Raw genomic sequence first — 17,042 nt, 5'->3', positions numbered from 1 at the left:
TTTGTAAGTGTGAAGTCATCCAATATTTCTAATTCACATTAAGATTTCATATCTGAACCGTTAATCCATCTTTCTTTCAAATATTGATCATATGTGTTGCACAATTGCAATTGTTAGTCTTTATTTCCAGCATTCAGGTTTTGTTTTTTTTTCATCTCATAATTCCATCCTTTTAACAAAAATTGCTTTGAGGTCACATTGATACTAGTTCCTGACTTGTGACTTTTAAAATGAAAAAGTATTTTCAGCTTCCTGTTGTGGGCATTATTTAGCTCTTATTATTCCTGTCATCAGTGTGGTACACATGACTGCAAAATAGCTAATTGATCAACTGGCAGGATCTTTATTTTTGAAAATTCATTATAAACATTCACAGGTTTTTAATAATCTCATATGCAATCCGGTTGGAAAGACATTTTCATTCCCTAGCAACTATTACTTTTTTCAAAAGATGAGTTCAGATAACATGATTCATTCTGCCAAGTGACAAGACTTAGAACTTAACGAAGTTTAATACCTAACAACACTCAAATTATTTCTTTACTATGATAATACCTAGTTCCTTTCTCGCCAAAAAAATGTCAGTGACATGATCTACTAATTACTTTGCACACACTGATACAAAGACCAGTGTCAAAGGTGTAAGACGGCTCCTGGCTGGCAGCTTCTAAGAAAGCCTTTTTGCTGTGCAACTTGATCCTTGGCCATTTGTTGCCATCCTTTGCCCTATCCTCTCAATCTACCCTCTTCCACTGTTTATTTTCTTGGCATTAATTGTGGGTACGTTTCAGTCCTAACTACAAGTCAACTGCTAGTTTGAAGTTACCTGGGCCCACTGCCCATCCCATGTGGCAAATTATCACAAATGCCCATTGCATTTGCTGCCAACATCGTGCATTGACTAGAACCTTTTTCACCAATTGCCAACAAAGTGAACTGATGAGAATTACAGTTAACACTGTCGATTAACTTGTACTTAAAACAAATTAGGAATAGCTAACAAATGCAAGTATGGTATTAACAAACCAAATTATTTGTGCATACCAATAAAAAAAATTCTGCTGCAGCCCAGAATAATTTTTTAAAATTTAATCCGACAAAATCACACAACAGATATAGATACGTGTTCTCTCAATCTTTAATAGTTGATCAAGGCATTCTTCTGTACTCAAGGGCAATCAATATATGGAATGAGCTAGTGGATAGTGATGGGAGGCAAAAACCCTTTATCATTTAATAACTAATTGGATGCAGCAATGGGTGGATTTTCCATGCTCAAGTAGAAACTAGCTGGTAGAAAGTCCAATGTATCACTTTGTGCAGTCCATATTGCAAAGTTACACACTCTGAGCCCACATCTTCCCATCTATTGAAGTTAATGTGTAGAAAATCAAGGGCTAGAAGTACACTATTTCAACTTTCACTCCTGGTACACACAAATAGTCACATGTCAGAATTTCTATCTCTAAATGAAGAGACCAAAGAGATAGGGAGAATCAGGGACCTGAGTGTAGAATTACTTCTAATCCATGTCTCAGAAGTAAAAGAGCAACTAGTTTGGACCAGATAAATTTAAAGGCATATAAGCACCCATTTTTATTTGTAATGTTCTAGAATTACCTTTTTGTAGAGTGCTGGGGAACGAGAGAGTTACTTTCTCATCTTCATTTTGATAATTGAACCCAGTTGCGTTTATTTCTGTAAAAAGACAAGCAATACATATTAATATGAACAAACTATCAATTGTACCCTGTAGTTATGTAATGAAATGATCTACAATTGGACAATACAATTTGGGCCAACTATAAAATGCAAGCTATTTATATGGTAGGGTTTTCTGCCCTCCTGTTAAGCAAATTGATACATTTATATTTCAGGAGAGTTTACAAACTTGAAGATTCAGGCAGAGAGAGAGAGAGAGAGACATGCACGTGCACACACACACACACACACATATACAGGCAGAGACCAGACAGACATGTAATGCTTGTTCATTTTAAAACATGCCTTTACATCATAGTTTTCAAGAGCATGGATAGAATATGCTCCTAAGTGTGTATAAACCAATGCATTACCAACTGAAACACGTGGAGCAGGTAGCGTTTGAACAGACAGGTTGGCTGCAACTATATTTTTGAAAACTGCTTGCCGCTTTTGCCATTGCATTTTACATGGGGTTTCAAAAATACAACTTATTTTTCCTCCTTGCGAATTTTCTGCTCTCCTCTTTAATGTCCTTATTTCTCCTGGGTGGCCTCTTGTACCTTGCCAGAGTGGCCATTATTTGCATTTCAGTCCCAACAGTGAATGTTGGTGAACTATTTGACTGAAAGGTGCATCATAACCCAACTTGGTCCTATTCTCAGCTATTGTACACTTTGATGAAGGTGAGCAAGAGCAAGCTCTTTGACTGATGTTATTCCTGCTTAGCCAAAGGGCACAAAGGCCAATTGAAACCAAACTTTTTTTCTCCCCTCCAGTCACTATTTATAATGGCAAACTCAGCAGAACAATATGCTCATTGGCTCCCAGTTCCTGCTATAAATAGGGAATTAATAATACAAGTACAAAGCACAATTCATCGCAATTACCTGCAGCTGTACATGTTCACATCACATGTCAACTATACCTTACTGAACACCAAGTCATCTCTGAAATTACAGTAATAGGTAGAGAAAGTACAAGTAAAAAGCTAACAGGAAGAGCAATCTTGGACACTTGTATGCCACGTTTTGCAGAAACATTTTATGATTAAGAATCTACTCCCCCAACAAAAATATCTCCTTTAGACTGTGCTCAAAAGTCCAATATTTTAGATAATTGAATCCTGACTTTTTAGCAACACCAGCAAAACAAGTCTGGATCTGAGGTTTTAATCTCAAAGTTACAATGATACTTTACTGCATTAACAGTTCTGTACAAGCATTAGAAATCACAGGGCGAGTTCAAACGTATTAAACATGGATGGGAAAGAGAGACCTTTTGAAACCACATTTTTAAATTGCTCGTATTCTTATTAACTTTCATTTACATAGTACTTTTAATACAAATGAGAGTCTCAAGGTACCTTCACAGAAGAAAACAGTGTCAAAGGAGATGATGTTAAAAAAGGTGACCAATGGATTGGCTTCAAAGAGGGTCTCAAAAGAGAGGTAGTGAGGTTAACAGAGGGAATTCAAGAGGACAGAGGCTATTCTACAGAACGTGAGGGAAAAGAGAAAACAGAAAACAGAGAAACCATGGAAATGGAACTATTCACATCATCAGATAGCAGGGGCAAGAAACTAAGTGGTCAGCAGCTAAATGGAGACTGGGCGTGGGGGGGTTGTCAATGAGCAAAAAGTAGGTATATTTGATATCCAAAATCATCCTTGAGCAGTAGTTGGCTTTTGCAGGAGTGGGCAGTACCTGATAGAGCTTGATATGGTTGAGTAGCGAAGGCTGTGCAGTACAAATTTGTGGATGGCTTAAGCTTTGTATACAAGTGAACAACAATCTGGAGGGACTTGCGATGGAGTGGTGATTGATGATACGTTTACCAGTCTAAGGGGTGAGGTATGATGAGTCCTCCAGCAGGTCACAGAATCTTTACAGTGCCGAAGGAAGCCATTCAGCCCACTGAGTCTGCACTGGCTCTCTGAAAGAACATTCGACCTAGCCCCACTCACCTGCCTTATCCTCATCATCTTGCATGTAGCAATCCAATTCCCTTTTGAATACCTCGATTGAACCTGCCTCCGCCACCCTCTCAAGGAGTTCGCTCCAGACTCCAACTACCCTCTGGGTGAAAACATTTTTTCCTACACCACATTTACTCATTTTGCCAATTATTTTGAATCTGTGCCCTCTAGTTCTTGAAGTTCTCCAGTGGGAACTATTTACCCTGTCCATACCCCTCAGGATCTTGAATAGCTCTATCAAGGCTCCTCTCAACCTTCTTTACTTCAAGGAAAGAAGTCCCAACCTCTCCGATCTATCTTCATCGCTACAGTTCTTTATCCCTGGAATCATTCTTGTGAATCTCCTCCGTACTCTCTCCAATGCCTTCACATCCTTCCTCAAGTATGGTGCCTAGAACTGGACGTAGTACTCCAGATGAGGCCTAACTAGTGTCTTATACAAGTTCAACATGACCTCCTTACTCTTGTACTCAATGCCCCTATTATAAAGCCTTAGATACTATATGCTTTATTAACCTCTCTCTCCACATGCCCTGCCATCTTCAATGGCTAATGTATTCACCAAGGTCCCCGTGTTCCTGTATCTTCTTTGGAGTTTCTCCCTTCATTTTATACTGTCTCTGCACATTCTTCCTGCTGAAATGAATCAGCTCACACTTTTCTGCATTGAACTTAATCTGCCACTTGTCTGCTCAATCCACCAACGTGTCTATGTCTTTTTGAAGTTCAAGACCATCCTTATCACAGTTGACAACATTTCCAATCTTTGTATCATCTGCAAATTTTGAAATCATGTCCAGAACACCACAGTCTAGATCATCAATATACCAACACTGACTCCTGGGGAACTCTGCTACAAACCTTCCTCCAACCTGAAAAACAACCATTTATCATTACTGTTTCCTGTCACTCAGCCAATTTCTTGCCCAAGTGCCTAATATCCCTTTTATTCTATGAGCTAGAATTTTGCTCAAGTCTGTTGTGTGACACTGTAACAAATGCCTTTTGAAAATCCATATACACAACATCAACAGCGTTGCCTTTATTAACCTTCTGTGTTACCTCCTCAAAAAACTCCAGCAAGTTGGTTAAACATGATAATCCCTTAATTATTCTGCACTTATCTAAGTGGCTACTGATTTTGTCCCAAACTATTGTTTTCAGAAGTTTCCCTGCCACCGAAGTCAAACTGACTGGCCTGTAGTTGCCAATTTAGCCTTGCACCCCTTTTTGAACAAGGGTATAACATTCGCAATTCTCCAGTCCTCTGGCACCACCCCTGTCTCTAAGAAAGACTGGCAGATTATCACTAGTGTCTCTGCAATTTCCACTCTCACTTCCCTCAGTACCCTTGGATGCATCTCATCTGGTCCTGGTATCTTGTCTATTTTAAGTAAAGATAGCCTTTCTTACACTTTTTCCTTCTCAAGTGTAACTCCTTCTAGTGTCCCAGTTACCTCCTCTCTCACTTAGGCCTGGGTAGTATCCTCTTCCTTCGTAAAGGCAGGTGCAAAGTACTCGTTTAATACTTCCACTATTTCTCCTGCCTCCATGAGCAAGTCCCCCTTTTTAAAATCCCTAATCCACCCTACTCTTTCAGTTTCCACCCTTTTATTATTTATAAACTTATAGAAGGCCTTGGGATTCCCAATCTCTTGCCAGTCTCTTTTCATTCTCTCTCTCCTTGCTTTCCTTATTAGTTTTTCACTTTCCCTCTGGTCCTTTTATATTCAGCCTGACTCTCCATTGGATTTTCTACCTGACATCTGTCATACACACACTTCTTCCTTTCCATCTTCACCTCTATCTCTCTGGTCATTCAGGTCGCTCTGGATTAATTTGTCCTACCTTTCCCTTTCAAGGGAATATACCTTGACATTGCCTGCAATATTTTTTCTTTGAAGGTGGCCCACTGTTCAGCCACCATCTTTCCTGCCAACATTTGATTCCAACTCACTCGGCTCAGATGCCTTCTCATCCCATCAAAGTTGGCTTTCGCCCAATTAATTATCCCTGCTCTGGGTTGTTCCTTGTCCTTTTCCATGGCCAACCTAAACTTTATGATACAATGGTCACTGTGCCCTAAATGCTCTCCCACTGCTATTTTATCCACTTGGACCAACTCATTCGCCAGAACCAGATCCAACAGCGCCTTGACCTCTCATTTGACTGGAAACATACTGCTGCATAAAATTATCTTAAACACATTCCAGGAATTCTCACCCCTCTTGACCCTTTGCACTATTCCTATCCCAGTCTATATTTGGATAACTGAAGTCCCATTATAATTACTCTATAATTCTTGCAAGTCTGCAATTTCTTTGCAAATTTATTTCCCAACATCCCTCCCACTAGTTCGTGGTCCATATACTATACGGATCAATGTTATTGTACCTTTTTCATTCTTTATCTCTAGCTGGAGAGATTCCATCCTTTACCCCTCTGGAACATCCTCTACCCCTTTGGAACATCCTCTCTCACCAGTACTGTAATGCCATCTTCAATCAATATTGCCAGACCTCACCCCCTCCCTTTTCTTCCTTTCCTGCCTCTCCTAAACACCTTGTACCCAGGATATTTAACGCCCAGTCCTGACCTTTTTTGAGCTCTGTTATAGCAAGATCATAATTCCATTCGTCAACCTGGGCCTGTAGTTCAACAATCTTATTAACCACACTCTGCATTCTCATACATGCGCATTAACCCTGATTTAGGTATTTTTACTTTCCCCCTTATTCTGGCTCCATCGAATGACTTATTATTGCCTACTCTAATTCTATCAAACTCTCCAAGTATTCTATTTACCTTGATACTACTCTGATATACCCTCATCAATTAATACTTCTCTGCTTCCCACTGCCAGTTTTTCCTCACTCTGAATTTCCCCTCAGGTTCCCATTTCCCTGTCAATCTAGTTTAAACCCTCCTCAACAGCACTAGCAAACCTCCCGCGAGGACATTAGCCCAAGTCCTGTTAAGATGTAAACCGCCCTTCTTGTACATGTCCCACCTGCCCCAGAACCAATCCCAATGCCTCAGAAATCTAACGCACTCCCTCCTACTCCATTTCTTCAGCCACATGTTGAACTGCTCAATCTTCCTATTCTTATGCTTATTCAGACATGGCAGTGGGAGTAATCCTGAGATTACTGCTCTTGAGATCCTGATTTTTAATTCCCTTCCAAACTCCCTAAAATCTGCTTTCAGGGCCTCACCCCTTTTTCTACCTATGCTATTAGTCCTAATGTGGACCACAATCTCTGACTTGTTCATCCTTCCCCAAAAGGACTTCCTGTAGTGTTCTGTGACATCCTTGCACCTGGCACCAAGTAGGCAATATACCATCCTGGAGTCACCTCTATGGCCACAGAAATGCCTGTCTGCTCCCCTAACTATGGAATCCCCCACCACCATTTCCACTCTTGTTCCTCCCCTCCTGTGCAGCTGAGCCACCTGTGGTGTCACGAACCTGGCTCCTGCTATAGTCCTCTGAGGAACCATCTTGCTCACCACTATCCAAAATGGAAAAACAATTAGAGCGCGGAGATAGCGCAGGAATCTCCTGACGCTATCTGCCTGTTTCTCTGGGGTGCCCTGGTGGTCACCCATTCCCTCTCTGCTTGTGTACTTCTTAGCTGCGGCATGGCCACCTCTCTAAACGTGCTATCCACACAATCCTCAGCCTTGCAGATGCACCATAGTGACTCTAGCCACTGCTTGGTTTCTGCAACCCAGAGCTCAAGTTTCTGCAGCTGGATAGGTATACTGGACAGAAGTGCTAATCACTCAAAACCAACTCCACTGGAGAGGCCATGTCATTCGTATGCCTGATACCAGATTTCCAAAGCAGCTGTTCTACTCAGCAGCAGGAGACTCCCAGGAAGACAGCGGAAATGCTTTAGGGATGTCCTAAAAGCAGCCCTGAAAAGATCAAACATCCCCGGCAACTCATGGAAGTCCATACAAATCTACAAATTAGGAACAGGAGTAGGCCACTCAGCCTCTCGAGCCTGCTCCACATTTCAATAGGATCATGGCTGATCCGACTGTAACCTCAACTCCACATTTCTACCTACCTCTGGTAACCTTTCACCCTTGCTTAACAAGAATCTATCTCTGCCTTAAAAATATTGAAGGAGTCTGTTTCCACCGCCTTTTGAGGAAGAGAGTTCCAAAGACTCATGACCCTCAAAAAACTTCTCATCTTGGTCTTAAATGGACGACCCTTTATTTTTAAACAGTGACCCCTAGTTCTAGATCCTCCCACGAGAGGAAACTTCTTTTCCACATCCACCCTGTCAAGACCCCTCAGGATCTTATATGTTTCAATCAAGTCATGTCTTACTCTTCTAAACTCCAGCAGATATAAGTCTAGCCTGTCCAACCTTTCCTCATAAGATAACCCCCGCCCATTCCAGGTCTTAGTCTAGTAAGCCTTCTCTGAACTGCTCCCATCGCATTTACATCCTTCCTTAAATAAAGAGATCAATACTGTACACAGTATTCGAGATGTGGTCTTGCCAATGCCCTGTAGAACTGAAGCATAACGTCTTTACTTACGTATTCAATTCCCCTTGTAATAAATGACAACATTCTATTAGTTTTCCTAATTACTTGCTGTACCTGCATACTAACCTTTTGCAATTCATGCACTAGAACACCCATATCCCTCTACATCCCAGAGCTCTGCAATCTCTCACCAATTAGATGATTTTTACTCTTCCTGCCAAACGGACAATTTCACATTTTCCCACATTATTAAAATCCATGGTCCCTGGCTGGTGGAAAAGGTTTTATCGGGAAGTTAGCGAGCACAGCGAGTCTTCATCAGGGGCATGCAGGGGTGAAGTCGAGGCAAAGAGAGCACACAAATCTGCCCCATCCTTCAAGCACTACCTATCCCAAATGTGGCAGAGTCTGCAGATCGCGCATTAGACTTATCACCCATCTCAGTAGCCACTGAACCTGAGTGGAAGCAAGTCGTCTCCTATCCCAAGGGATAGCATAGGAAGAAAATACTGGACAGTGAGATTAGTGGGAGGAAAATAGGGCAACTGAGTTACCTTCTTGTGAGGAGACAGTTATAAATGCTTCAATAGGTTTCTCAGGGAATGGCAACACACTTAAGGCTCAACAGCGTGACATCAGACTGCAGCACATACAAATCAATTTCTAGGCTCAGAGACAGTTGAGGAAAGAGTGAATTGAGGAGCCAATCATGCGGCAGAACATTGGCGGAGGTGCTGATGGTGGTTACCACATAGATCAGAGTGTCAAGGAGTTGACAGTGTGCTAGCAGAATTTGATTTTCAAGTCCAGCAAAGCATTGTGCGCCAGCGCATCTGGTGGAAGTAAAGAGGAAATCTACAGGATTCAGTGAAGAGCAAGAAGCTGGGAGGACAACCACAGAGGGGGGGCAAGCAACATACTCTCTTTTGTTTTGTAGTTTGCGGGTGATTTGTTTAAGTGCATGGATCCTTAAACTTTTTGGGTGATATTCCTGTTAATCCCAGTCATATCTACAGTTGTGACTAATGCAACCAAAACTGACTGATGAGTATGCACATAAATCCCACAGTTTACAAAAAAACACTTTTAAATCAAGTTCTAAACGTACCATCGCTACATACTTCTAGGAAATGGGAATGCAGAGAAACAAAAATAACAAATTCATTAATTATCTGTATGGCCACAAAAGTTCAAAAACAGAATTTACTGCCACTTAATAAGTTCTTCAGCTTTAGTTGTTTAATGTTAAATGGGATTGCAGAGCCGAGATTCTAGCTGGCCAAAAGGATGATCGTCAATGTTTTTTTCATTCTTTCATGGCATATGGGCACACCTGGCAAGGCCATTATTCGTTGCCCATCCTCAAATGCCCTCAAACTGAGTGGTTTGTTAGGCTATTTCAGAGGCCAGCTAAGAGTTAATCACATTGCTGAGAGTCTGCAGTTGCATATTGGCCAGTCCAGGCAAGGATGGCAGGTTTCTCTCCCTAAAGGGCTTTAGTGAGCCAGATGGGCTTTTACAACAATTGATGATAGCCATGATCACCATTACTGAGACTAGCTTTATATTCCAGGTTTATTAATTGAATTTAAATTCCACCAGCTGCCGTGGTGGGATTTGAACCCATGTATCTCGGGCATTAGCCTTGACCTCTGGATTACTAGTCAAGTGACATTGCCACCAAGCCACATCTCCCTGTAAACGGTGAGCCGAAGGAAGTGGTGAATGCACAAGGGACCAAAGTCTCAGAGGATTGAAGAGCTGAAGGAGGTTATAGAGATACGAGGGAGCGAGGTTATGAAAGAGATGCACAAAGCTGAGAATTTCTAGCATTGATGGATCAGGAGCCATTGCAGGTGGAGGACTGGAAGCTACCCAAGATTGCATTGGAGTAGGTCTGGAGGGGACAAAATCTTCAATGTGTTTCAACATCCGATGAGTGAGGTTAGGGAGGTGGAAATAGTAGAATCTTTGATGCAGAGAATATAGGCTTAAAAGCTCATTTCAGATCAAATAGCACGTCAAGCTTGTGAATGGTCTAGTTTAGTTTGAGACACCAGTCAGAGAGGGGAATGAAATCGGAGTCTTTTTGGGGAGATGGGAGTCATGCAGATGCGAAGATAGCGACTTCAATCTTCCCAATGTTCAATTGGAGAGAACGGCAGTTCAACCTGGACTGGATATCAGATTAGCAGATTGACAGCAGTGTGAGAATCGAGAGAGATGGTGGAAAGGCAAAGCTGAATGCCGCCAGCCTACACGTCTCTTTGGAGCATGTCATAGAGGGGCAACACGTCGATGAGCAATACAGAAGGGGACACTTCTGTTTTCAGGAGTTATTTTAGTATTTTATTCGAACTAAGTTCACTTTTACATTACAATCCAAACTGAGATAACAGCATCAGTTGAGTTCTGCTGCATTTACTTGTGCAGCTGGTCTGCTCGTGATCACCAGTCAATGTCTCCATTTTGCACTGTGACAATTTGGTTCATGAGTATTAGTAACTGGCTGTCTTCTACTGACATTATGGGACATGACACCAGAATTTGAATCGCTGTATTTATACAGAACACCCCAGTGTTATGAACCCCAACTGAGGTTACCACTGGACAAGCCTGATTCCAGAGTGGAACCCAGCTTAATAGATCCTAATGTTTATTTGTTTGTTTAGATATGTGGAGAGTGGTTACTGAACAGTCACCCAAGTCACCAGAGTCAGTTAATGAACTTTTAACAAGGGTAAAACATTTTATTAAACAAGAAAAGATTAACTGTATTACAATACTCCTTCACCCACAAATATACCTTTACAGATACATAGATTTGTAAGGATTTTGTTACACAAGTTACAAAAGTTATCTTATACTTTAATGTTCCCAGTAGGTACACAATCCACGTTAATCTTGGAGATGGGAGCTGAGGTGCTCATCCTGCAGGCTAAGACCAGGCACCAAGACTGAGGACCTGGCGAAAGCCGCCCTGAGGGATCTCGGCTGCAAAGTGGAGCTACATGAGTTCTGGATGGGGCAAAAAGGTGGGATTTCCCATTGACTGCCATTTTGGCTAAGACAAGACAATGGACGCAGAAAACACACATCATGTTTCTTTGCATATTGCTGTGGTGAGACACACCACACTCTGAAACCAAGTGACAGACGCCGCCTCAACCAGATGCTGTGGATCTCTCCTCAACTCCCCCCAGACTCTTATCACACTGTGAGCCAACCGGTCTCAATGCACTCTCTTTCACATGAGGGTTTCCAATCTCCACTCTCCATGGGCTCGCCTCGGAACCTTCTCCCAAATTGACACTTTCTCTCAAATGCCTTCCGCCAAAGGTTCAACTCCAGGGTTTTGAACTTTCCTTCCGATGTTTTTCTCTCTCCTGGGTCACCACGTGCATTCAAGCTGTCTTCGACGCACTCTCTCTTACCGACTCAGCCATCAACAGTATCACTGCTTCACATGCCCAGAGCAAAGAGTTACAGACCTTCAGCCGTCTCTTTGGATCTTCTTGCCTCTTACAAGCTGTTCTCGCTTTAAATCTGCTTTCTTCCGCTTTTGTCTCTTTAAATCTGAAGCTTGGAGCCTTTCTCTCTGCCCCTCACTCTTAACCTCATTAACAGGACCTTTTCCAGATTCGTGCCCTTCCTTTGACGAGGTGGTCTGCTTGAGACTTTCCCCTGTTCCACTCCCTGGATTTTTGGGGTCTTTTCTTAAACTCGGGACTGGCTATCTGTCCCCTTCTAGGCTCCAGTCTCTCTCTGACAGCTATTTTCAACCAACTTTAGCTTGGAGCTGGTTATCTGCTTCTTCTAGGTTACTTCTCTGGCATCTACCTTCAAAACCAGCTGAACTCCAACAGCTTCCAAAACAAACTGTTGTTTCTAGCTTTTGCGTCTCTGTGGGAGGGACCTGCCTCTCTAGACCCCTGTTGCTAGGCAACTGCCCAATTCTTCTACTCTTGTCTGCTTACCTTAGCTGCAACAGTCGTTAAAAAAAACCTCATTAGAAATGCAGACACCTTCTTAAAAGTGAAACTAAAGCTCAATTTGACCTTTCTTAACACAAATACAAATCAACTTAAACTTTAAAACTAAAACTCATTCCTAACACCTACAAATATAATCTACTTAAACTGTCTCTATTTCCTAACACCTATCCCTTTGAAGGAAAGAAAGCTGCACAGCAGTGAAGATTTCTTTACAATGGCCTTACATCCACCTCACACAAAATTATAAACCTCTAACAATAGCTTATTACGCACTATACAAATAAATTTTCCACCTCGGCACAATTACACACCATATTATACAATTACAAAGATTTAAGCAAAACAAATTCAATGTAATAAGATTAATAGAACTTTCACATCATAGTATTATCATAACTCAACTCTTATGTTTCTTTTTCCTCTTATTCCCAGTTTTTAACTCAGCAAAGAATGTTTCATTTAAGTCTACAGCCCAATCGTCCTTTTTGTGCGCTGTAGGCGTAATTCCATCTTCAACCTCATTTTCCAAACACAAATGTGGTAAATTCTCATTTCGATTTAACAAAGCCAAAATGGCATTTTTGCAAGTTAACATCTCATTTCTTCTCTGATCAAAATCGCTTTTCGCCATTTCAAGGGTATCGTTGAGATGCTTTTTATGTTCGCACAAAAGGGTTTCATACTCCTACTTGGTTTGATCTTTAAACTTTTTGTGATATTGTTGTTTCTATAGATCCCATTTCAAACAAGTTTTTTCCACTTCTTTTGAGCAATATTAATTATGCTCTCCCTTTGGAGTTTCATAGTTCGTTCCAACTCTTCAACTCTTTTGCATAATCCAAGAACTGTATCATGCAACTCCTTTCCAGGTTTTGGATGGCCTTTTGCAAACTGTCCACTTGCCTGGCTTCCAACAGCTCTATCTTGTGTACTAGCATCAGCAAGCACTTGTAAATCAGTGTCTCTGGTCATTGACTTTTCCGGGCCATTTTGTGCTTTCAGTCCTTTTTATTGGCAATTCTTGATTTCCAATTCTGCATGCACTTTAGTTGTTTTCATATTGTTCACTACTGAAGTTGATACATCGGTAATTTTACTTGGATCAGTTCTTTGCTCAACTGGACCACAATTTAGCAGAGTTTTTATCCACAGGAACAATTTTCGAATTGTGACACTCCATACCACACTTCTTCCCCTTCTCCAGTTTGCATTGAAGTTCAAGAAACTCATTGCTTTTTTCACGACGAAGTTCCAACAGTTTGTTAGTTTTGGCTTTTAATTTTGCATTCAAACAATTATTCTGATTTACCAACAATTCCTTTTCCTGATCAAGGCATTTTCCATGATATTTCATAGAGACTCCTGATGTTTGGAGTCCATCAAGTTTTAACTGAAGACTGACCTTTATTAAGTTTGCTTCTACAAGTTTATCATTTAGACATTTCAAGAACTCAGTCAAGTGTTCCACTTTCTGCGACTGGTTCTCAATGTTCTCACCAATCCTCTTCTTTCATTAGCAAACTCTTCTTTTGTACATGAAAGTTGGTATTCTACATTAATCAGGTTTTCCTTCTTGTTATCGGCAATGAGTGTTTCACTTTTGGCCACAGTAGTTTTCTGAAGTTGGTTAAGATCAGCATGATCAATTGCCTGCTGCAATGTAGTCATTGCCACATTACTGTCTCCACTAGCCAAAACATTACCCGGAATAAAATCCACCCCTTCAATAGGTGATTTAGGAATAATTCCCATTGTATCAATACCATTTGCAAAGTGACTTTGTAAGTTAACTTTGCATAAAGAAACAGGTTGATAAATTCCATTAATATCCCTTATCAATACCTTTTCCTTCATAAAACCATCCAGAATACAAAGTCTCATCAGCCACCATCAATGATTGATCTGCCCCTGTATCTCTCAAAATTTTAATCTGTTTACTTATTTTGTTGGAGTAGTAAGGGAATACTTCTCCCTTCAACACAAAACATCCAGAACCTCTAACAGTCTGACTTCCTTCACCAGTAGTCAAAGAAGAATTCTCTGGACTATCCCAAACCATATTCCCCTTTCCTGTATGTTCTGAGGGAAACACGTTTCACCTGTGCCACTGCTACAGTTTTAACAACTATTTCCTTTTCTGACACAACCTTTCTTTGGTGTTCCTACTTCTGCAATAGGTCTACCATTTAATCTCTAGCAATCTGCCCTAACACGTACCACCTTGTTACAACGAAAACACTTAGGCTTTTGAATGTCACTGCCACCCTCAGTGCCTTCTTTTCTGGCCTGAGAAGTTTCCTGAGAATTCCCAACTGTCCCTTCTCTTCCCATGTTACTTGCCTTCCTTTCACCTTCCCATCTTCTATCCTTCTCTGGTTTACGGGGGTGATGAAAAAAGGGCTTAGATTTATGGATCAGTTCATAATCGTCTGCCATCTCCGCTGCCTGGCGAGCTGTTTTAACCCTCTGGTCTTCAGCATGGGTTCTAACTACAAGAGGAAGTGAATCTTTAAATTCTTCCACGATAATTATTTCCCTAAGAGTTTCATACGCCATCTCTACCTTTAATGCCCTTATCCAATGGCCAAAATTACTTTGCTTTATCCTTTCAAATTCAATATAGGTCTGCCCAGGCTGTTTCCTTATATTCTGAAATTTCTGTCTGTATGCCTCAGGGACTAACTCATATGCATTCAGAAGTCTTTTTCACTGCATCATAATCCACTGATACCTCGCAAAGTGAAGCATAAACGTCATCAGCTCTACCTATCAACCTACTCTGTTACAGTAATGTCCAGATTTCTTTTGGCCACATCATTTGCCTAGCTACCATTTCAAACAAAATAAAGAATGCCTCTACATCCCTTTCTTCAAACTTTAGGAGAGCTTGCACAAACTTAAAACATCTCCCTGATAGGTTTAGGTTGATGGTTTCTTTCATCATCAGAACGATCCTTCAGCATCCGAGATCTCTCTTTTAACTTTAGCCTTTTAAGCTGGTATTCCCTTTCTTGTTCCTTTTCTCTTTCCTCCATTGCTAACTTCTTCCTCTGGAGGTCGAGTTTTTGCATTTCCATTTCTCTTTGAAATGCTCTTATTCCTTTTCCTCTAGCCTTTTTAATTCCAATTCTCATTTTTCCTTTGCCTCTTGCCTTTTCAATTCTAATTCTCGTCTTTTTTTTCTCCAATTCAAGTTTCTTCATTTGTAACTGAAGTCTCACTACCTCCAGGTATGACTCTCTCCCTGGAGAACATGGTCTCTCTAGTATCCCTTCCAGTTTAAGTGCTGTGCTATTATCTGAACTACGCCTGCTTTCCTCACCCCTTTGGGTAATTCTAACTCCAGTTTATCCCCAACTCCATTAGCTTGCTCTTGGTTAATTTATGTAAGCCAGAGTTACATTTTCCATCTGTAAAAAAGACTTAGCAACCTCCAAAGCCATTTCAAATTTCAACTATACTTCACAGCAACTCTAGTTCCTATGCCCAGTACTTGTTAAAAGGATTCTTAGATCCCACTAATGTTCAAGGATTTCCAATCCCGCCTTAAAATGATAATCACTGACCAATTATTATTCTGCATCCAATCACCCACTGACCACATTTCAAATCCCGCAAGAGCCCCCACTTTGTTATGATCCCTAGCTGGATTCCACACTGGGATCAGACTTGTCCAGTGGCAATCTCAGCTGGGGATCGTAACGCCAGTGTGCCAGTAAATGATTACTACTGCCAGAACAACACTTCTACGAGCACAGCATGGGCAAGCAACTGTCATGAAAACCTAGTTAAAAAGAAGTTTTCTGATCAGCTAGTCTTAAAACTCCGAGATATATAGCTTTCAGGTAAACAGGGTACACAAGACCCGAGTATTAGGACCGGTGACTCAAAATCGACATAACGTTACTTACAATCCTTCTCTCTCACAGTACTTCTGAATACAAAAATCAGAAAGTAAATGGGCACACCCTTTGTTCCCTATGCGTTGTAACACATTCACTTTTCACAAAGGCAATCCAGGACTTTCTAATTGTAAACAAAAATGAAATAATAGGAGCATGAAGGCAGCCCACCAATGGTGAAGTTAAAGACATTTTGCATAGAAAATCCATCTTCCGACAAAGATCCTCTACCCAAAACGTAAACCTATCTTTTATCTTAAAATGCTGATGGATAATTTGGGACTTTGCAACTTTTTAGTTTCTAATATAGAAATCAGTCACTTCCTATTAAACCAAGTGAAAGTGACAGATTTAATGCAGTCAGCTTGATTTCACTACTGGAAACTTAAAAAGTTGCAATCAAGGTCAAAGGCTTATGGTCAATTTAGTTTTACTGACAACTTTTAAATAATGTAAAACAGTGATAAAATGAAAGCATTGGAAGAACACATCAGGTCTGGCAACATCTGTGGAGAGAGAAACAGAGTTGATGTTTTAAGTCCAATATGACTTAATGAGAACTGAAGAGAGGCAGAAATATGTTGGGTTTTATACTGTTAAAAAAGAGGGGAGGGTCAGTTGGAGCAAAAAGGGAAGGTTAGTGATAGGTTGGAGAGCAGGGGAGATTAAATGACAAAGATGTCATGGATCAAAAGGCAAAGAAAGTGGTAATGGTAGTAGTAAAGGAACAAAGCATTGGTCCAGAGTAGGTGTTAATAGCAAAATAAAGGTCAGTGTTGTCTGAAAACAAAATGCAGAATGTGTTAATAGCAGAATAAAGGTCAGTATTGCCTGAAAGCAAAACATGAGAACAAGATAGAGACTGGCACTAGGGGAAAGGCAATACAAAATGGAGGACAAAATTCATGGTCTGAAGTTGTTGAACTCAAAAGTTCAGAAGAATGCCTAATCGGAAA

General features: G+C 40.9%; 1 protein-coding gene across 2 annotated transcripts in view; it reads right to left on the bottom strand.

Moving 5' to 3' along the window:
- The window catches only part of npepps (aminopeptidase puromycin sensitive), a 230,832-nt gene that overhangs the window by 106,067 nt on the left and 107,723 nt on the right, over window positions 1–17,042 (bottom strand). For both annotated transcript variants that reach the window (XR_013573387.1, XM_078529383.1), the window contains exon 3: window positions 1,621–1,698. Coding sequence is in view for 1 of the 2 variants with exons in the window: in XM_078529383.1 (XP_078385509.1) it covers window positions 1,621–1,698 (78 nt within the window). In the remaining variant the exon portion in view is untranslated. The remainder of the gene's footprint in view (window positions 1–1,620; window positions 1,699–17,042) is intronic.

This window comes from Cetorhinus maximus, chromosome 25 (genome assembly GCF_964194155.1).
Source record: "Cetorhinus maximus chromosome 25, sCetMax3.hap1.1, whole genome shotgun sequence".
In the NCBI taxonomy this organism is placed as follows: Eukaryota; Metazoa; Chordata; class Chondrichthyes; order Lamniformes; family Cetorhinidae; genus Cetorhinus; species Cetorhinus maximus.
The sequence above is the reverse complement of the archived record's forward strand: the minus strand, read 5'-3'. Positions and strand labels throughout refer to the sequence as shown.